Here is a 21825-nt window from a genome sequence, read left to right as displayed (position 1 = left end):
TAATTCAAACCTGTAGATGATTATAGTTGTTTCAGTCAACTTCTTCATCGCTATGACTGAAAGACCTGACAAGAACAATGATAAAGGAAGAAAAGTTCACTTGTTGCTCACAATTTCAGAGGTCTCAGTCCATGGATGGCTGACTTTGTTGCTCTTGGCCTGAGATAAGGCAGAACACCATGGCAGAAAGATGTGGTGGAGGAAAGCAGCTTAGTACATAGCAATCAGGGAGCAGAGAGCTAGCTCCTCTCCACAAGGATAAAGGATAAGCCCCAAAGGCACATCCCCAGAGACTTGCTTCCAGCCACACCCTACCTGCCTACAATTACCACCCAGTTAATCCCTGTAAATGAATTTGTGCACTGATTAGGTTAAGGCTCTCGTAACCCAATCATTTCACCTCTAAATTTTCTTGCATTATCTCACCCATGAGCTTTTGGGGACCACCTCATATCTACACCATAACCGCAGTTAATGACAAGACCCATAAATTTTCCTTGATGTTGTTGACTGAAGCAGTTTAAAAGCTAACTTTCAAAGACACATATACAGATTAATTAGTTAAGGAGGTAGTATCTAAAGGGTTAGAAAATTGGGGGCAGGCATGGTGGTGCATTCCTGTAATCTTGTGACTTAAGAGGTTGAGGCAGAAGGATTGCAAGTTAGAGGCCAACCTCAGCCACTTAGTGAGACACTGTCTTAAAATGAAACATTAAATAGAAAGGGTGGGGTTTGTAGTTCAGTGGCACAGCGCCCCCAGTTTAATTCTCAGGAACAACAAAGAGAGAGAGAGAGAGAGAAAGAGAGAGAGAGAGAGAGAGAGAGAGAGAGAGAGAGAATTGGGCAAAAATATATTAATTTTTAATTTTTTTGAAACAAATGAAATTTTATATAATATATTGAGTAGGTTATTGCAAAAATACCTCGCTTTATATTTTATGCTTTAATTTTTAATTATTTTATGCTTTATACTTTAAGAAATCAGACTTAAGTCAGTATATCATGCCTACTTCAGAAAGGATCCACCCAAAACAAAGGACCCCCATTGTTTTGAATGCAATTGAAATGATACAATTGTGTTTGAAGAGCTTTGTGCAAAAACAACAAAGTTAGAAATGGCTAAGATTACAGGTAAGGATCCTATAAGAATCCTTACTGGATGCTATGAAGTATGCTGAGTATATTTTCATAGTCTCAGAGTATCTCCCTTTTTATTAATTACAAAGGAAGAACTAGTCACTTTACCATGGAGAAACCCAACAAATACCAGCTTAATCCAGATTCAAGGTTCGTGACACCAGTAATGAAATTTAGAAATCATGGATTTCAGCCACATGTAGGAAATGTGGTTTGGGGATGCTTTTTGGTGGGAAAGGGCATGATACCATCTCAAGGCAGTGTTTATGTGAGCTGGGTCCCTGTCTTCTGATTCATTTTAATGGTATTTGCTGAACAATTAGTAGTTCCTCATTTCTAGGATATCTGCCAGAGTACTAGTCTCTACTCTGAAGATGCATTGAATAACAAGATTTCTACAGATAGTAGAAAGGATACAATGGATAAAAATTAGTAAATGCATGCAAAGGAAGTGCTAAATTGAATGATTAAGTGACAGAATCCAAGAAGCAGAAGAGTAGCCTATTTGTATACTTTGAATTATTGTTTGTAGGAATCAGAAGATACAGAAATCTAGTTGAATACATGAGTAAACCACACAGTGGTGATTTTATTTCATTGAATCTTTCATTGATTTTCCTGAATATTCACTAGGTATCATGCACTGTGTTAGGTGCCCGGACATAAAGAGCTCAAAACCAGAGGTGGTAAGTGTAGTACACGTTAAGGGATGTAAGTGGGAGAGATGTGGTGGAGTCAGGGACAGAGTAAGCCTTCCCTAAGCAGGATACTGAGTTGTTTTATGGGGTAGCAGGAGGCTTGAATCCTAAAAGGAAACAGAAACCTTTATATCACTTGCAGAAAGACACATGGAAGAGTTTCAATGTGACCAATGAAAATGTTGGTAAAGATGAGATTGGAAGAGTGTATTGGAGCTGAATCTTGAAGGATTTTTGGATTTTGTTCCTCTATGTCTCTATTAAACTGTTGACTGGCTCCCCAATTTCCTTGAGAATTTTTTTGTGACTAGTTGTCAGTGGCTGAAAATTAGTTTAGCGCTTATTCCAAATTGGTAATTGGCTTAGTCAGAACCTAAAATATGATCTCCTTAGATGGAATGTGTGTGTATGACCAAGTATTCAGTGGTAGATTTGATACATTTGATTGGGAAATGGTATTTTGCTTATTATTGATAAGTTTTCACTTGGATTTGGGGGAAAGGAAATATTGTTTTCTATAACTTCAACCTGCTTTGTGACATGAAAACTGTATTGTGATCTTTTCTGTCCTGGTATTGTCTGTTGTCCCTAAAACAAATAACATACTTTTTCAGTAAGGTGATATGAAAAACTGAATTTCTTCCCCTCCTTTCTCTACTCTAGCATTTTGGGAAAATCCTTCTAAACTCATTACTTATCATTACTGAACACTTTTTGCTTTTTTGTTCTCCACTTTTTTTCTTTCTTTCTTTCTTTTTTTATTAGAAAGAGCAATCATATCAGCTTTTCCTCTTTTGAGAACCTTAAGCCTTAATCTAACTTTAACTCATTAATGATGATCTCCAGAAAGGTATAATAACAAAAGAGAGAAAGTCTTTAAAGTACTTTTATAATTGGAGGCCTCATTTTGGCTTTTGAATACATGGCAGATTCAGATCCAGCCTCCAAATTTTCATTTAGCAAAGATGAAAAAATAATATCCCACGTTTACTTACATTTATAGATTTACAAATCACGTCCTCATACATTCATTTGATTCTCGTGACATTCTGGGAGTTAGGTCAGGCAGCTGGTGGCATCCTGGAATAGCAAATGGTGGAAGCAAGGACCACGGGGTTCATAAATAGTTGGGCTAAATGCTAGGGCTTCATCTCTCTGCTTAACACTGTGCCCCTTTCCTGTGTGCTAGGATACTTTTGAGATAATTGTCTGAGCTTTCTCTTCCAAGATGCTCCACATGGCTGGAAGTTGGCCAAGACTATAACCTTTTCTGTCATTTTAAGTTGTTTCTAAAAGTACTGATAGGTAGATGGAATAATTAAAGTTTTATTTTTTGACCTTCAGTTCTCATAGCCACTTAGGAAAGTGCCTTTGCATTTGTGACACAAAAACCAAGGTGAAGAATGTGCTTATGACTGTGGGGGAATGAAACTGCTTCATTTATTGCCACAGTGACAATGTCATGGAAGAGATCTTCATTTGGTATAATTCCCTTCTGATATTGTTGAATTATTTCCCTTATTTGACTCTTTGTGTTGTTTTTGTTTTTTCTCTGTCTCTAAAATAGGAACTGAAATGCATATATCATAGGAGATTGGAACTAACACATAGTGAATTTAGCAAAACCTAGCTGGGCACAGTGATGCACATCTGTAATCCTAGTGACTCAGGAGGCAGAGGCAGGAGAATCTCAAGTTCAAAGCCAGCCTCAGCAACTTTGCAAGGCCCTAAGCAACTTAGTAGGACAATGTCTCATAATAAAAAATAAAAAGGGCTGGCGATGGGCTCCATGGTTAAGTGTCCCCAGGTTCAATCCCTGGTACCATCAGAGGAAAAAAACAAAAAAAAAAAAAAAAAAAAGCAAATCCTTAGGACAAATTCCATTTTTCTTCTCTCTTAAAAAATAGGACTTGACAATTTAAAAAAAGTAAATTCTGAGTTGGAAGAGCTTTAAAGCTTGTATCAGGTTGAACCCCCTAGAAAGCAAACCCTGACCTGGAGAGTAGGATGTAGGGTATTTCAGGAAGTGTTCTTGGGGCTCAGTCCATGGAAGGGAGAGAGGAAGGAAACAGGAGTAGGCAAAGTGAGAAGTTGACCTAAGATGTAGGACCGGTGACAGCCCATGTCACCTAAACTAGAAGGACTCTTCAGTGTTGCAGCAAGTTATAGTGTGGGGGTTTGATCTTCATTAGATGCAGCTGTCTTGGAAAGCGGTCTGGACCTTGGACAAAGCAGCACTCTTCAGCTAAGGCCTTTCTAGAACAGGGCTGGCAGTGAGCATGGCCTACTCAGCACTCCCAATGGTGTAAGCCATGAATTTCTAGAGAGGCATCTGGGTGGTTCATCACAGCACCGAAGCCATGCTTTGCCTTGAGTCCAAATAGCAGTGGTTCAGATAAGATGGAATTCTGCAACCCATGGTATTAAAACCTGTAAATTGTCAAGGATAGCAATCTGTCTTTAGGTGATACTTGTAACATGTTTGCATAAGTTTTTTTCAGTATGCTTCTGGGATATGAGGGCTATCTGACTGCGACATTCTTCACCCCATTGATCACCAGGGTTGATTTGGCTGATCTGGCTGGCTAGGGGGATATCCCCTTCCTCCCTCACTGCTCCATGTGCGACCCTCCTGAAACTGCTTGGTCAAAGAGGATGACCTTCCCCGATAGAGGAGGACCGTTCTTTGGTCAAGGGTATACCAGTAGCTGTGCTCCCCTGCTGGAACCTCCACACAAGCTCTCAATCTGCTTCTGATCTTTCAAGGTCACAAAGACCAGCAGGGAGTTGAGTCTCATGGGAACTGTGGCATAAGAATGGACTCCTCTTTGTCAGTGTGCATACATCTGTGCCTCTCAGGCATGCCTGCAAGTTGCATGAGCTGTGTGGACACAGTCCACTGCAGATCCAAATACATGGCAGGTTTGAAGAATAGAAGATGGAGTACAGGCTGCATTTCTCTGCCCCCCCCCCGCCCCCCCTCTGGGGTTCATTTTAAGCATCAGTATTCTTCCATCTCTTCTTCCCACATTTCCTTTGATTTTTTCCCCATTCTTTCTGGACCACCAGCTCCCATCCACAGTCATGCTGTCACCCTACTAGCCAGCTAGGATTCCCTTGTGGTTGGCATTGACCTTGCACCTAACGTCATCTTTTGAAGCAGAAAGATAGGAAAGGATAAGGGAGAAAGTGCTACCCTGTATTTCCAAAGTGATGGTACTAGTAGACATCTCCAGATGAGTTCCAACCTATCTTCCCTCAAGCCCTTCCCCAGGCAACTATAAAAAAAACAGGCGTGCCTGTGATAGATCATCACTTTGGCTTCCCCGACATGTTTTACCTTTCTTTACAGGGGTTTTGTGCATAAGCTGAAGAGTTGGCCCCTTTCCCTTTTCTTCACAGTTGACCACTTCAGGAAAGAATTTAGCTCTTAATCCCCTTCCCTTTTCTCTATTTCCTCCAACTCTTATCCAGTTTTTTCAGGAATTCTACCTCATTCTCCCTTTGTGAGCCCCCCAAGTGATCCCACAAGAGCAAATTAACCTAAACATAGTTCTAGCCCTGACAGTCAAGAGCCAAATGGACCATGTGAAACAAACATGGATGTAGAAAAAGAACCATTTTGAAGTGTCCTCTGAAGTGCTTCAGAATTCCTGTGAGTCGTCTGCAATGTCAGCGCTATGTTTTGAACACCAGCCTTAAAGAGTTTAAAATTCTTACAGTTATCTGATGTAAAGTTTTATATCTAATTTCTGGTATAATCATAGTTTTGTTGTTATTGTTGTAAACGCCAGTAGTTTCCCTTAGTCCTATATTGGGTTCTGTGGGGTAACCTCAGAACTTGAGGATAGCAACATCGCATCCTGTGTCGTATCAGCACTGCTAGGTGACCTTGTAGGCCACAACTTGTTCATGAGTTGGAAATCCTCTTACCAGAAAGATAAAGCCAAAATTCTGTCTTAGTGAGATGAGTTTCCTTACTTTGGGCCACCAGGGACAAAGCTTTTTTCATATTTTTTTTTCCTGTTTTTTGTTCTATTCATCTTAGATTGTAAAACTGTAAAGGCCAAGGGCAGCATTTGCTGGGCTTGAATTGAATTGTGTCAAGGAGAATCATTGTAAATATTATTTTGACACTGATGATGAAGAATGTGTTATTGCCTGCAATTTAGAGCTACATGGTTGACTTTAAAAAAGTCTTCAATTTTTAAAAGTCTTGGAACTCTGTGATTAAATTCCTCCTATTAAGTTCAAAGGCTTTGAAAACTTGTGTCTGTTCTTAACATAAGCAAACAACACCATTGACACTAAGAAATGAGCCCCTGTTCCATAACGGCCTTTCACTTTCTTTGTACCCTCCTCATAGAAAATATTGAGTATTTGTATTTGAGAATGTTTCTCACAGGTATTAAAAAAAGTTTTAATAAACTGTCATTAGGAACTGAACTGATAACTTTATTGAAAGAATGACATTGTAAGTGAGAGTAGGCAGGTGGTGCTGACATTCTTTTCAGCACGGTTATGCCATAATTTAGTGCTTTCTCTATGCACAGGCTTTTTAAGGACTTGAACATAAGCTGTTTATATGCTTACTTATTAATCCAAATAAATTATACATAGTAGTACATGGGGAGAGATGACTATAACATCGCACAGTAGTTTTTTATGTATTGTTTAAAATTGTTCTCTCAGGGACCTTTTGACTAAAACAACAGTCCTGGGCCTTTGTATTTCCAGCTCTGACAAAGTTCATTCTCTGTGATCTTTTCTTGTAGCCTGTGAAGTTCAATTTATAAGAAACTGTCCCACTTCTAAGAAATTAAACAAAAAAAGTGAAATCAAGGGACCAACATGATGTGTTACGTTTAGTAACCCCAATATTATTGGGGAAAAACCTGCCCTAGGAAGTGTGCAATGCGTAGACAAGTATGAGGAGAGTAGCTGGCAGCAAAAATGAATTTTTCAACTATAGACTTTATTTTATACAAAAACATTTGGAGAAAGTTAATGAGGTTTGGTTGGAAAGTTGTTTCCAAAATTAAATCTAAAAATAACATATGTTTTAAGTGCATTTGATGGAAATGCCAATTGAGACTATCAAGGCATATGTTGTCTTTGAATCTTTGCTAAACTAAATTATGTTTAGTTTGTGATACAGTACATGCTACCAGTAACAAACATGAGCCAGCCATGTTTTCAAATCCTTATTCTTTTTTGGCCCTGAACTTCTTTCTTCTTTTGGTTTTCCCTTTTATAATCTCAAGCCTAAATATCTTTGCTGGTGTAGCATTCGTTAGTGCACAGAAAGCTGGAGTTACTTGCCTAACTCAAAGATTCAGAGTGGCTTGCCATTTCAGAAGTAAAATCAAAGTCATACCTTGAACTATACCCTGAAAGAGTTCTCCAATATGATCTGTGGTTTAGTATTTACTACTTAGATATTATGATGGATGCCCGTGAAGTTGTCTGAATCCATTAAAACTTGGGTACCATTTTTCTGTGGTATCATCCATCCGTTTATTCCTTTCCTTGTGGGTGCTTTACTGCATTTGTGTACTCAAACATTCACGCTTGAGGTGTGGTCAGTGTGCCTTGGGAGCATACCTGAAGGAGTAATTGATTCCATGGGATCCAAGATTTCCTTCAGGAAATCTTCTAAAGGCCTAACATTGGAGCTAAGCCTTAAATTGAGGCTACTTTTCAGTGCCTAGTATAGAAAGGTTGGGGAAGGCAAGCCCCCAAGAAGGAATAATATGTATAAAGGCACTGGGGCTCCAGGTAAAAGCTTGATGAGAATTGGGGCATAGGGCAGTGTGTGGAGGGGTAGAGCAGAAGTGAACCTAGAAAGGCAGAAGGATAGCACTTGGTAGGCTCTTCAATGAAATGCTGAGAGATGTCTGTTCCTTTGGCTTTCTCAGATGGCTATTGCAGATTGGAACAGATGCCCATTTGATCACAGTGACAAAATAGGCTGGGTTAGGACAGAGTTCTTAAATACATCTTATGCCATAAATATATCTTAAGGCTTCTTCCAGACTCAGAGTGTCGTGGTTGAAAGGGTCTTTCAGTGCCTTTGGTCTTACTCCTTTGTTTTATAAAGGAAGCATCTGAAGGCTAATGAGGTTAAAGAACTTATTAGCTTATCTTTAATAGTAATTAAATAATAAAAACTGATGAATAAAATCATAATTCACTCTTTTAGACTGCTTGGATTAATAATGAATTAATACATGGTTATAACTGAGAAAAACTCTCATTCTACCTTTAAATAGCTCTTGTGACAGAATGAGTTTTCATAGGTAATATGGTTTGGTTCTCAGGATTTGAAGCACCCTCTTAAAATAGTATTCCCTGTAACATAGGAATTTGCTTCAGAGAAAATATTTAAAAGTAATGGTCACACTCTCTTTAATTTACTTGGCAATTATTTGCTGAGCTCAGACTGTGTGTCAAACTCTGTGCTGAACTGGGTATACAATTACAAGTTGAAGTCAACACAGTCCTTCACCCATGGAGCTGACAGTCCATTGTAAAAGCCATCATTCCAAAACTTGCACAAATAAAAGATATGATTAAATAGAATGTGGTGCTGTGAGTACATGTAAGTTAGGGTGAAAGGCTGTGCATCAAGGAAGGCTTCCCTGAGAAAGAGATTACTGAGCTGGTATCTGAAGGATGAATGTGGGTTTATTGGTAAGGAGGTAAGGGAATAATATTCCTTGTAAGAGGACTGTCACGCACAAAGTCCTTTCAGAGTGAATATAGCAAGAAGGTATTTACAGAAAGTCACTGTGACTGGACTACAAAATCAGATACAGGATAAGACCTAAGGGAAGGGCAGGGCCTTACAAGGCTAAGGTAGTAATTTTTATATTATTCTTAGAGCTCTGATAAATTTAGGAGGAGGATGACATCATCCAATGTACATTTTCGAAAATACCTCTGGAATCTTGTGTGATAAATGAGTTGGAGAGGAAGTGGGCATAGACACATTAGGAGATTGCTGGAGAGGGCCAGGAAGGAGGTGATAACAAGGCCTGGGTGTGGGTGGGAGTAGAGACGTTGACAAAGGTGATTTCCTGAGATATTTAGAAGACAAGATCATTGTGACATTGTAATGGGTGGGGGATGTGGATCAGGGTGTATGTGGATGGCCCATGGGTTTCTGATTTGTAATCAGTGGTTGGTGCCATCATTCAACTGAACAGAGAACAGTGGAAGATAACTTTGGTTTGAAGGCATCTGAATGTAGGGAAGTTAAGTCTGATTCATTCCACTGTCTTTCCTATTCTCCACCCCTCTCTTGCCTTCATTCCCCCTTGTCTAATCCATTGGATTTGTATTCTTCCCCTCCCGCCCTTGTTGTGTGTTAACATCCACATATCAGAGAGAATATTGATTTTGGGGGGATTGGCTAATTTCACTTGGCATGATAGTTTCTAGATCTGTCCATTTTCTGGCAAATGTCATAAAGTCATTCTCATTTATGGCTGAGTAGATTAATATTTTAAAGTGGATGCTTGGAGAGAGAAATAGCTCAGATTTGGTTGCTGGAATATTGGAGATAATGAATTCAGTTGGAGGCACACTGTGTTTTAAGTTTAGATATTTAAACATCTGAAAAGAGATGCACTCATTGAAGTTTGTCAATAGCTTGGGGCACAGCTCAGACTAGAAAGTTGGAAATATATCAAACTCGAGAGAATGTTGAAAGTCTTGGAACTCTTTCCATCTAGGGAGAATGTATATGGATAAAGGGAAAAAACTATTAACAACTGAGGTGTTTTTAAACTGAATTATACAAGGTAATATAGTAAATTCTTTCAGACGGATGTCTTATATAATTCCCTACTACCTTTTACAGTACCTTCATTATTGCCTGAATTTGCCCAATAACCCTATGGAGATTCGGAAAGGTTGGTACCTTGACCAAGGTCACATAGTGAAATTGGGGCTTGAACCCACGGGTCATAATGCCACTCTCAATGCTGTTTTCCTCTATCTCATCCTTTCTACTGTAGCACCTTGAGGATAGAACCATGGATAACACCAGCATTTAAAAGGTGGGCTAAGAAAGGTGGTCTAGAGAAGGCTGGAGGATGTGGGACAAGCAGTAGACGACTTATGGAACACAGTGCACTGAAAGGCAATATGAATGTGACCACTGTGAGGGGTCTGGATACTTCAGAGCAGTTTCATAACGTAATGTAGTCTGGACCCAGTAGGTTGAGGCATGATGGGAAGGTGAAGAAATGAAATTCACAAGTTCAAGGTGGTGAGCTGGGAGGGGCAGGGCAACCAGCAGCAGGGGAGGTATTCCTTGGGTGTACAAGGGATTCTATGTGTGGTAAGAGCTGCATTTAAAACTGGGTTGGGAAGTCCATGCACTAGATGTCTGAGAGCAGCATTCAGCGTGCCCCATGTTGAAGCAGCTGGTAGAGAAAGACATAGAAAGTTTCTTTGAGTTTAGAATGACAATTCTGGGCACAAGTTTGTTTTCAAGTCTTTTAAACTGATCAATCTACTGTCCAGTTGGTGATCTCTTATAAGAAGTTTTCTGAAAGTTATATTGAGTAATCGTTCAAGATGCATAGACTTTTGATTATTTTTCAAGCAAACATCTTGCACACTGATATGAGGCAATGTGGTATTTATGGTTATAGTTAGAAAATGACATCATAAATTAGTGCTTGTCTGAAATGTTCTAAATTGGTTCCTACGTGGTTATTTTCATCCATCTTATGGTACTTTGGGTTGCGTTTTTCTGTCCCGTGTTTTGATCTCCACTGTTAATTTTGTTTTGAGATCATGAAAGGGCTTGAGACTTCTCTAAAAGCCCATTACTTATTGGTATGTTTTGATTTTTGACAGATTCAGGTGTTCCTTCAGGCTTTTCAAATACATTCCCAACAATAACAGAAACTTGCTTTGAGGACTGGGGTTTTATCTAAACCCCACTACCCAAAACAAAATTCTAAAAATTACTTAAATTTTTTTTTGTCTTTTAAAAAAAATCCTTTTTGTCTGCTGTGAATTACAAGTTGATTTCAGTGTCCATAGTGTTTCATAGTAGATGTCCTGTCTCTATTTGTGTGCTGAGATATATTTTCTTTATTTCTCCATCCATCTTTATGACTTGAGGTTTTACTGTCCAAGGGAGAATCACTGAACATCATTCTTTCTATAATTCCTGAAGTTGTTGTCTGGGGATGACTAATCCATGCATATCCTGTCTGTAGGTAGCGCATCCTAGTACCACCCCTCCCCCCCCCGCATATTTTTCCTGAGAACAATCTAAACCATTAATCTATAACTAATGGTGACCTCCCATTCCAAATAATATGAGAGCTAAGGCATGTGGGAATTGTGGGGGCTGTGTGTTTAGTCCTAGGGGAGGGCTCAGTCATTATTAAATAAAATGTCGCCATTGATTGCTACCACAGGAAGACTGCTTTTAAGCTGCAACCTTGACAAGGTCCTTGGGGACATAGTAGCAAATAGATGCAGTCCCGTCTCTTGAATGGTTTACAGTCTAGGGAAAGGACATCTGCTTCAAAAAGTATAGAAGAAAGGAAAACCAAGCTTAATAATGAGTAAAAAAATGTATTTATTTATTACTGAACATGTATTTTCAACTAAAATGTCAGGTACCTGGATTGACCAGGGAATATAGCAGGGCCCTAGAGACACAGGTCCTCACAGACCTTTTTAAGAAATACCTTTGCTTATACGTAATTGGGCAATAGACTTGATGTTTTGTATACTAATAGTAAATTCTACTTTGAAATGCATGTTTATAATGTTTATTTCACTAAGAAGTTGGCAAACTATATAAGCAATGATTTTCTGTAAAATTATATAAAAGTAAAATGACAGCAGCTTCTAGCTATTAAAGTGACTTCCTGTTCACATTCATTTTTTCTAGTCAATAACATTTAATTATAAGCAGTATAACTGGCTGTAAGTGACATGATTGCCTTCATATATTCTATGTCATCTCTTACAGTTATTGCCAGTTTTCGAGGAACTGTCCCATATGGCCTGTCATTGGAAATTGGGGACACAGTTCAGATCCTGGAGAAGTGTGATGGTGAGTGGCTGATGGTGATTGTTTGAGGTCACATGAGCAATCTCCTCAACCCAGGGTTCTATGAAGTTTACAAATTTGTTTTTCCCTCTATTAATTTCTGGAAATTTTCCAGTAGTTAACAGACAACTGTTTTTGGCAAAACTTGTTTCTTGTGTATTGAATGTTTGGCTTATGGAATAGCAACATTTGGTATTTCTAAAGGTGATTATGTTTTTTCCTAGTATTATTTCCTTGTAGTCAATATATGGCAAAATAGAAAGTAATTGAAGCTACTCTGTTTGTGGGAGTTCATGACTCAGTGCCAAACAAGGAGGCTTTTCTCAGAATCTCAAGAGTCTAGCACATCCCCTCCTGCCTATGCAAAAGAAAGAAACAGAGGTCCAGCCCGGAAATGGCTTACCTGAGGCTGGTTAACCAGATCCCTCAGGAAGACTCCTATCCAGGCCAAGTCAGCTCTAATTTGTCAATCTTTCCTCTTCCCAAATTGGGAGTAAAATTATTCAATACATTGAAATGTTAGTAGACTATATTATATGATCTTGTATTATTATCATTAATTTATGTACCTTTATATTAAAGGTACCTAATATATTCTCACATGTTTCCATTTCTTTTCTATGAAACATCCCTGAGCTCCAGTACTCACGGAGATCCTAGATGAAATGACTACCTCTTCTTTTTTCCTTGTTAACAAAATTACTATATATTTTAGAGCATCATCAGAATAACCAAAAATACCCATTTTTTCCCCTAGAGGCTTTCCTTACTAGGAATTTATAATATGATACTATTTTATCTCATCAATTTTGTTCATGGTTTAAATTGTATTCCCCCTAACAAATTTAGGTAGAGCCTGAATTTAGGTAGAGCCTGGCATTAAATGGTGATGATACATAGGTGTTTGTTCTGTTCACTGTAATTGATAAAGTTTTCTATGTCAGGACTAGATGCATGTTGTCCATTTTTTTTTTTATACAGGTGAAGACAAAATTTATTTTGAACTGGTGCATGAAAAGTTTTCTGTATGGTATAATTGGACAGAGAATTCTCTATGACATGTCTGCAATTCTCAAAAATTTTGGTTTCTGTTAGGATAATTATTTACTGATTGAAATATATTTTTTAATCTGTCCTTATGAGAATCTTGTAAATCCTGAGGTATTTACTCTTTCGATTCATTCTGCTTTCTTCAGACTGATTTTAAAAATGATATTTTATAATACTGCATGTCCTTTTAGAAAATTCATTATGAGGAACAAAATATTTAAATACAAATCTCAAATATTTGCTTTTAGAAATTCAATTAATCAACCATTGCATGGCAAAATAATTTCTTACAAAGAGGGCAGATAATTTTTGCACTTGAAAGTGATGCAGTCTGAAAATAATACTTTTAAATTGGGTTATATGTTAATCACATATATTCATACATATACTTTACATTTGTTTTCAATTACAAAAAGGTATGTTCCTCTTGTAGTACTGTAAAATTGATTCAGAATTGCTTGGAGCTTAAATAATAAGCAAACTACAGAATAAAAATCACAGTGAGCTCGTTGAACAGACATGGTGTTGCTGAAGTATGCTAGTTCATTCTGGGAGTGGTGAGACCTGGTTTTCCTCTTCTGCTTTGAAACTAATCCTAATCCAAGACACGGAGTTTAAGGGTATGCAAATTCACTGCATGACTGCTAGTCTGGCACTATTATTTGGTGGTAGAGTCTGTGCTTTTTAGATAGGCAAGCAAAATTTAGAAATGTATTATGTCATGTGCACGTTCTTGAAGTTCCCTTATACATAGGGTGACATTTTATTAAATGGGGATAATTGGTACTCAGGTACATCAAGTAACTTGCCCAAGATTAAAAAGCTAGTAATTTGCAAAGTGAGAATTTAAACCCAGTACTGATTCCAAAGAGTTTGTTTCATTATGCATGTTTCTGTTTTTTACTTAAAGTTGTGGTATAATTTTTAACAGTTTGTTATTAAAACACTTAAAGTACGGGTCACTTGAGCTATTATCTAACCTAATTCTGACTACCACCATGTTTATTTATAAAGTATTTACATGTAGGGTAAAATTTCATCAGCAAAGAACAGATTAATTTGTAATTATTTTTTATCTTTAAAATATTACAATGGTCTATCAAAATATGACTATGATTATTTCTCCACAGGCTGGTACAGAGGATTTGCCTTAAAAAACCCAAATATCAAGGTAAAAACTGTAATTTCTAACTGTAATTATAGGATTTTACAAAAAGACAACTATTTAAATTATCTTCCTATACAATTGAAATTATAGTTTGTATTCTTAGTTAAAATGCAAAATGGTAATACAGATTTTTATAATTCTTGAAATTCCTTTGAACTTGGATTACAGTTAAGATATGCTACTCAAATGATAATCCTATATAGCTCTTGAAAATTGTACTGAGCAGACCTTAATAAGCTCATTATATATAAACAAAATCTTTTTGAAGTGTTAGTTTCTCAAAGAACTAAATTAAAATTCAGCCAGGGGGATATAGTTCCAAAAGAAATATGGAATAGAGGCATTTAATTTTAAGTCTTTTGTGGTATCATTTGTAAACACTGGTGTGGAGAAATAGATTCATTGTAGTGGCACATTAAGAGTCTCCTTGGCTTAGGGAACTGAAACCTGGAAAATCATATTATAAAAATGTCCACCTCTCTTACTATTCCAGACAGAAACTAAGATTCATTATCCTTTATATACTTATATAAATCCTCGGGAATTATAGTAGGAAGTATGTGATTTTTGTTTTATCTTTCACTGGGATACTTTGTGATTTTGACACTAATCCTTACTAATATCTACATTTTTCTACCTTATTTCAATCTCCCCAGCTTTCACTCATACTTCCTACAGTCTCTAATATTTCTTATATGTCATATTCATTTTTTGGTTTAATTCTAGCTATATTAAAATTGTTAATGAGAAAGTGTTTCATTTCTCATTCTCAAAACACAGCATAAGATAACTCATACGTCTGTCATTTTGCTTAAATGTGGCTTTTCCAACTGTGTTTAATTACTTCATTTCATTATTTTAGATTAGTCTAAAAGGAGAGCCTAAGGACAAAAGAGTATTCAAATTAATTTTTTAATACTTTAGCCCTCATTTAAAGTAGTTTTTGGACATTTGCAAGGCACATGCAAATATAGCCTCAGTATTTAATTATTCATCTAGAGCATGTTTGGGAAAAATTTATTATGACTCCTGAGTTACTTTAGTCATATCTAACAAACCTCAATTCTAACTTTTCCTTATTAATTACATCTATTCCATTTGTTAATCATATCATATTGAAGTAAATTTAAGTTTTGCAGAAAAAAAATAATTTAAAAATCTATATCCATATTTACTACAGTTGAATATATAGAGTTTGCTTATTAAGTTTTATTTTATTTTATATTTGGGTGCACAGGAGTGATAACATATTCAAATGACATTTGTTTTCATAAATATTTAATTGAGTTTGTCATTTGATTATACATGATAAATTCTTCAGAGGACATTGTCACTTAACAGAAAATAAAATTGATGCTCATTTTGTTGTTGTTTCTTTCGATTTCCCATTTAGAACAGAGGAACAATTTCCTTGCCCTATCATTTCTCTATAATAAAAAGCTTTATGTGAGCGTGGCTTCTTTTGTTTAATTTTTGTGCCATCAGAATGGCAGCATAGTGATTAATTGCTGCTGTGCTGCCATCAAAGATCTTCCATAACACACAGTACAGATAGTCTCCAAATTCCCAGTGGTTTTTTTCTTTTTAGTGTATATGGTTAAATAAAACCATGAGTGTTTGGGGGTAAAGAAAAGAACAACTAAAACAAACAAACATCTATTAAAACCATGTTGTATTTTATTTATTATATTTTACTTTTATGTTTTTATTAGTACATTATAGCTAAACATAATAATGGGGTTCCTTTTGACATAATCACTCATGCATGGAATATTTTAAAACATCTATTCACTATAGCATGGTTTTTATTTTAGTATTCCTGAAATTGTTTTGCTTTCTATTTTACATTTGATTACATGATTACATTTGTCATGTGAGATTTGATTTTTTTTTTCCGATTTTAGAGAATATTTGAGGTTTTTAAGGAGTTGGTAATAGAGAGTGAAAGGAGTGGGCCTGTGCCACAAGGGATTTCAGCCTGTGGCATGTGGGAGAGATGTTTTTCCTTAACTCCTGATATTGTCCTACTGTGTGACTGTGCCTTTTACATTTGTATTGTGAGCCCACCCTGCCGTAAGAGTCAGTGAGCACCCTAACCTTCGTGTTTTCTCTTCCAGGGTATATTTCCTTCCAGCTATGTTCACTTGAAAAATGCCTGTGTAAAGAACAAAGGGTAAGAAATAAGGTTTTTTTTTTTTTTTTAAAGTAGTTGGAGGATTTTCACAAAGCTATTACCTATTTTGGAATTTTATAATTCATGCAAGCTTGAAAAATGAGCTATACAAGGTCATGATATTGTTGGTGCTGTTTGATGAAGAGACACTGACTAAGGCCATTGGTGGAGGGAATTAAAGAACCCATCTGCTCCTTCAGGACAATGATGGGATCTAAGAGACTGAGGTCTCTCGTTGTTGGCATATCATGGAACCAGCTCAATCTTAAGCAGAGGAGTTGGTTATTTTGGTTTCCTATTATTTAAGGAAGCATGGCAGTTAGATCTATAAAATGTTGAGTCATGTCTTCTCAAAACCCAAGAATTTCCTCAATTTACCATCGATTTTAAGAAGCCAAGTCTATCTTTCTCTAAATGAGCATAATACCATAGTCTTAGTGTTAGCATTCCACAAAGCCATTGTTCTCCTTTAGAGAATATTATTTATATGACACTCAGTTTGATTGAGCTCACTGATTATATACGACTTCTTATATATTTAACATTTTTTCAATCAGTTCCTAAAATGATTGGTAGCGTCTGTCAGAATAATACCACTCAAGCAAGAGTAAAGTTATCTCAAAATAAAAAATAATGGGTTCAATCTTCAGCACCTCATAAAAATAAGTAAGTAAAATAAAGGTATTGTGTCCAACTACAACTAAAATATATATATATATATATATATATTTAATGAACAGATTCATTGTAAGATGGATTTGGACACAAAACATTTAGAGCCATTATCACAGGGAATCTTTATTGGGTCATTGTATAATTTTAATTTTATAACCAGAGTACAGATTCAGCCATAGAAATTACATTCTTCCTCAAATAGTTATAATAGCAATCTGGTATTTGAACTCTTAAACCAGAGTAAATAATATCTTCAAATTTTAGTTTTACCAGAAATGTTCCAAGTATGTTATTCAAATGGTGATTTTTATATTCACCCTCTATAAAGGTACAGTATTAAATTTTTGTTCAGTGAAAGAGATTCTATGGTATAAATATTTCCTATATGGATAAAAGTTCATCTAGGAGACTATTACACCATATAGCTTATATATGTCAGCTACTTTAACCAAGTATTATTAGTAGGAAATAGTAACTTTTTAAAAATAGTAGATTGAAACTATAATTCTAATACAAATACTTACCACTGCTGATAGAAATCTTTTAATAAATACATATCCTTCAGAAATGGGTAGCTATACCCACCACAATTATCAAGCAAAGTTACCAGTCCTTTTTAAGTCTACCACCCCTGGCTTGAAACTGTCCAGCCCTGTTCAAGTAAACCAGAGCTCAGGACAGAAAGCTTTTCAGCCGCATACCGCTTCTTTGTCCTGATCTCTCTGCCCTAGTTATCTGGAATGGGCATTGTTGAAACTCTGGGGTCTATCCTAGCCCTTAAAGTGCTTATCTGGACAAGACCCTGCAGTTCTTTCCTCTGAGTTCTTTCCTGCTGCATTGGCCCCAAGACCCACCCAGCCTCCATCAACACTGATCAAGGAAGAGAAAAAAAGAGCAGGGGATAAAAGGGATATCAGGCATTACTCCACTTAGTCAGCATCCACCCCTTAAAGGGCATTGGAGTGGGACATAGTTTTAAAGTAAGGACTTTTTTTTTTTTTTTGCAATGTTGTATATCTTGCCCCCTTCCGTATGCCTCAAGAAAGCTTAAATGCTGGTAAAGTTATCTCAAAATTTGGTTGTGCAAGTTAAAGACTTGCTTATGAGGTATCTACCTGACACCAGGCATGATAGGCATGGGGCAGCAGAAGAACTTATGAATAGAACAGACTTCATTTTCTAAAAAAGAATTATTGAAGTTGGTTCAGACCCACGGTTCTGGGACTGTTATTGGAAGAAAAACATTGGTCTGAAAACATTTGAGAACATGTATTGCCAGATGATTAGTTTCCCAGAGAAGAATCTCTGTGGGAATTTGAAGGTACCTATCTTGTTGGAAGCAGATTTTCAACCTGATGTCCCACTGGGATGAAGTTGCTGCAAAGTACATTTCAGAATAAATGAAAAAAATACATAATTTCAGAGCAACTGCTAATGACAGACTATTTGAATTTTAGTTTTGGTTTTTGTGTATTTAATAGGAAACAGCTGCCTTGCCCAAATGGCAATTTTGTGCTTAAAAACTTGCATTTTGTTTGGACAGCTCTCTGATCAACTTCCCACAGATTGAATTGTCTTTATATTCTTTCCTGAATTTTCAGAGCAATGGAGGACTGATGGGGACCTTTAGGTGATAGTTTGTGTGTGAGGCCACTTCTGGTTTGTTCTTGCTGAGGTCATGTCACTTTTAAAATGTTGAGCAGGATGTCAGGTTTTCTTGGAAATTCGTTGTTCTCTCCTTGACCTTGTGTAGGATCATTTTATAATCTCTCTATCTCCAAATAGTCATCATTTAAATTGCAACAGCTGCTTCAAAAGCAAAATAAATGATGTACTACCCCTGGAAAATGTCATATATAGACTTAATAAAAGGTTCTATATTTGTCACAAGTCATATATCAATATTTGCTTTTAGTTCTAGTTTTAAATTCCAGTTTTGCATTTTCAGCTATGTGAAGCTCTAGAATGAAGGAAAATATTCACAGGGTAGGTATTAGCAGCCATATGAAATGAGGAGATGGAGCTCTGGTGAAGGCATCAAGGCAAACTTTTAGTTCCTATACTTCCATTAAGAAGATTTTATAAAAGACAGTTATACACACTTTGGACATACCATCAAAAAGGAACTACAGAGCAGTTATTAGCCTCATACCAAGAAGTAATTTTCCCTTGATCATGGAGATGACCTGGTTCAGTGTCTAAGAAGCTGTTACCTTTTACATATTAGATGTTGTCCTTGAGAAAATGTAATGAAATAAAGAAAATAGTCTCCATCAACATAGCCAGTAGTGTTCTTTGAGATGCAGTGGTAATAACCACATAACCATTTTAACCAGCATTGAAAGGATTGGAAAAAAAGAAGATAGAGATGCAGAAAAGGAGATCATTACGTGACAAAGACAGAATAAAAAAGACAAATTAAATCTTCTCTCTTTTTTTTTTTTTCTTATCTCCTTACATTTCTTAACTTCAGGACAAAGACACATACCTATTAAATGTTGGTATGAATATTTTTATAGTTTCTGACTTTTAGAGAAGAAATGGAAAGACTGCATTACCCTAATTATAGAGATTAACATTTCGAATGAATTTTTAAATATCTAGGAAGTGTTAAAAGCCTTTAAATTTAATGCTGCATGATAACATTACTAATAGTACTAATGATTTTTCGTGGTCTGTTTCACATATAATAAAAATGAAGGGTTAATAACCTCCACTGTGTGTTCACTCAGGGTCCCAGTGTCCATTTTATAAGGATGTTCATTTGAGTGTTCACATCCTGATGGCTCAGTAGTGTTTCTTTTACTTTCTTGGTATCCCATGGAGTCATAGCACTTGGAAGGCAAAGGTCACCTTAGACTATGTAAAGTCTGGTGACCTCATGTGGATTTGGGGCTAGGAGAGGTTAAAAGAGTCTATTGGTCTATTGGTCACCCTGTCACCAGAGTAGAACTCTTATGTGGTTCCTTCTCTACTGCACAGATCACACTTAATCTGAATGAAGTGGCTGGTCCTTTGGGTATTGCATTGCCACATGACTGTCCTCACACAAACTCATAATCAAATGCAGTTACTATCTTCAGGACCCCAAATAAGTTGATGGCTTTCCTTCCTAGTTTATGTTTTAGAGTACTTAAAACCAAATTGTTGTCCATGGTATTTCCATATATGCCTTTTCTTTTCTAATTTCACAGACAATTTGAAATGGTTATTCCCACTGAAGACTCCGTTATCACAGAAATGACATCAACATTAAGAGACTGGGGAACCATGTGGAAACAACTCTACGTGGTAAGTTCTTTTTTTAGTGTAGCGGTTTTTCGGGCAGAGAGTTTTCTTAAGCAGTATCTGAACATGAATAAACATTGACTGACATTTGAGCACCTGCTGTAAGTCTCTAGGACTTCTCAGGAAACCAGGATATAGATCTTATAAGACAGCCTCGTAATCTCTGTGTGCACTGAGCATTGGTCTCATACATTATTTTTCAATATCACAGGATAAAAAAGGTGACTTTTCTGACATCTAACCAAATAGGATGGTTTACATGGATCTACTATTAGACTTCCTGAATATTTTGAATTCTCAAGGACAAATCAGTTTATTTTTAATACAATTTTAGTTTGTATTTTAATCCTATAATTCAAGTGTACTATAAATGACAACTTCTTATCCAGAGTCAGTGAGAATATTCTAAATATACTAAGGAAGGGAATGTTTCTTGAACAACAACAACAACAAAAAAAAATCAGTGTTTTATGATTACATTATTGAGTGCTTGTTATACAACAGATCCCTCTGGAACTACTCCATGTACAGTATTTCATTTATTCCTTATGATTAATCAAGGAAATAATAACTGTGATCATCTCTAGCTTATGGAAGGGAAAAATGAGGCCCAGAGAGTGAAGTACTCCATATTCAGTAGTTCCTTTCTTATCTGCCAGGGATATAATCCCAGACCCCTGTGGAGCTTCAAACTGTATAATACAGAACCCCAAATATATACTATGCTATATTTTTTCCAAAATAAATATCTATAATATTTATCTATGACAAATATCTGTGATAAAGTTTAATTTTACAAATTAGGCACAGTAAGAGAATAACAACAATAACAAATAAAATTGAACAGTTATAACATACTATAATAAAAGTTATTTAAAATTTATGAATTGTTTGTAGAATTTTGCATTTAATATTTTGAGAACTCAGTCACTTGTGGATAAATGAAACTCTGGGAATTGAAACTGCAGATAAAGGGAACTACTGTCATTGGAAAGTAGCTGAGCTAGTGTTTTGATGTGAACCTGGTGCTATGTATGCAAACTACTATGTATGCTGAAGTCAGAGGGTGATGAAGTTTTGAGGAAGAGTAATGAGATTTCTCCTTGTATTTTCAAAAAAAATTTCTAGAACAATTTAATCATTTGAAGGAATGTGTTCAAAATCCAAAGGTGTGCTTATTCTGACAAAATTATTTTAAGTCGCCTGAGAGAAAAATCCAAATTAGTAAGGGACATAAGCACAGAAAGATAGTTTATATTGTCTATTACATTTAAAATGAACAGGGTGTTTCATTGAGAGAAGAATATCTTGAAAAGTCACTAACCAAAATCCTTTGGTCCTGGAGTTTTCTGGCCACACCCTTCTGGAGCTGGTGGCTTTAGAACTCACTGGGAAAATCCCCAAGACAAAGCTTACATCTTAGATGAACTGCCAGAGTGTGGTCCTTGTAAACATGAAGTCAAGATAGCTGATGCACAGGGAGGGCTGTGTACCAAGATAGTGCTAAAGAAATGCAAATCTTTATTTTTATTAATTTTTTAAAATGTAT

The 21825-nt window shown here is 36.3% G+C and overlaps 1 protein-coding gene across 4 annotated transcripts in view; it reads left to right on the top strand.

The window, feature by feature from the left end:
• Dock4 (dedicator of cytokinesis 4) overlaps positions 1-21825 on the top strand; it is a 457617-nt gene that overhangs the window by 191791 nt on the left and 244001 nt on the right. For all 4 annotated transcript variants that reach the window (XM_058576081.1, XM_058576082.1, XM_058576080.1 and 1 more), the window contains exons 2-5: positions 11842-11925; positions 14103-14143; positions 16258-16313; positions 20183-20279. In XM_058576081.1, the coding sequence (XP_058432064.1) occupies positions 11842-11925; positions 14103-14143; positions 16258-16313; positions 20183-20279 (278 nt within the window). The remainder of the gene's footprint in view (positions 1-11841; positions 11926-14102; positions 14144-16257; positions 16314-20182; positions 20280-21825) is intronic.

The sequence above is a fragment of the Marmota monax genome, unplaced genomic scaffold, assembly GCF_021218885.2.
Source record: "Marmota monax isolate L192 unplaced genomic scaffold, Marmota_monax_Labrador192_F-V1.1 WCK01_AAM20220418_F8-fsc00139, whole genome shotgun sequence".
Lineage (NCBI taxonomy): Eukaryota > Metazoa > Chordata > Mammalia > Rodentia > Sciuridae > Marmota > Marmota monax.
The sequence above is the reverse complement of the archived record's forward strand: the minus strand, read 5'-3'. Positions and strand labels throughout refer to the sequence as shown.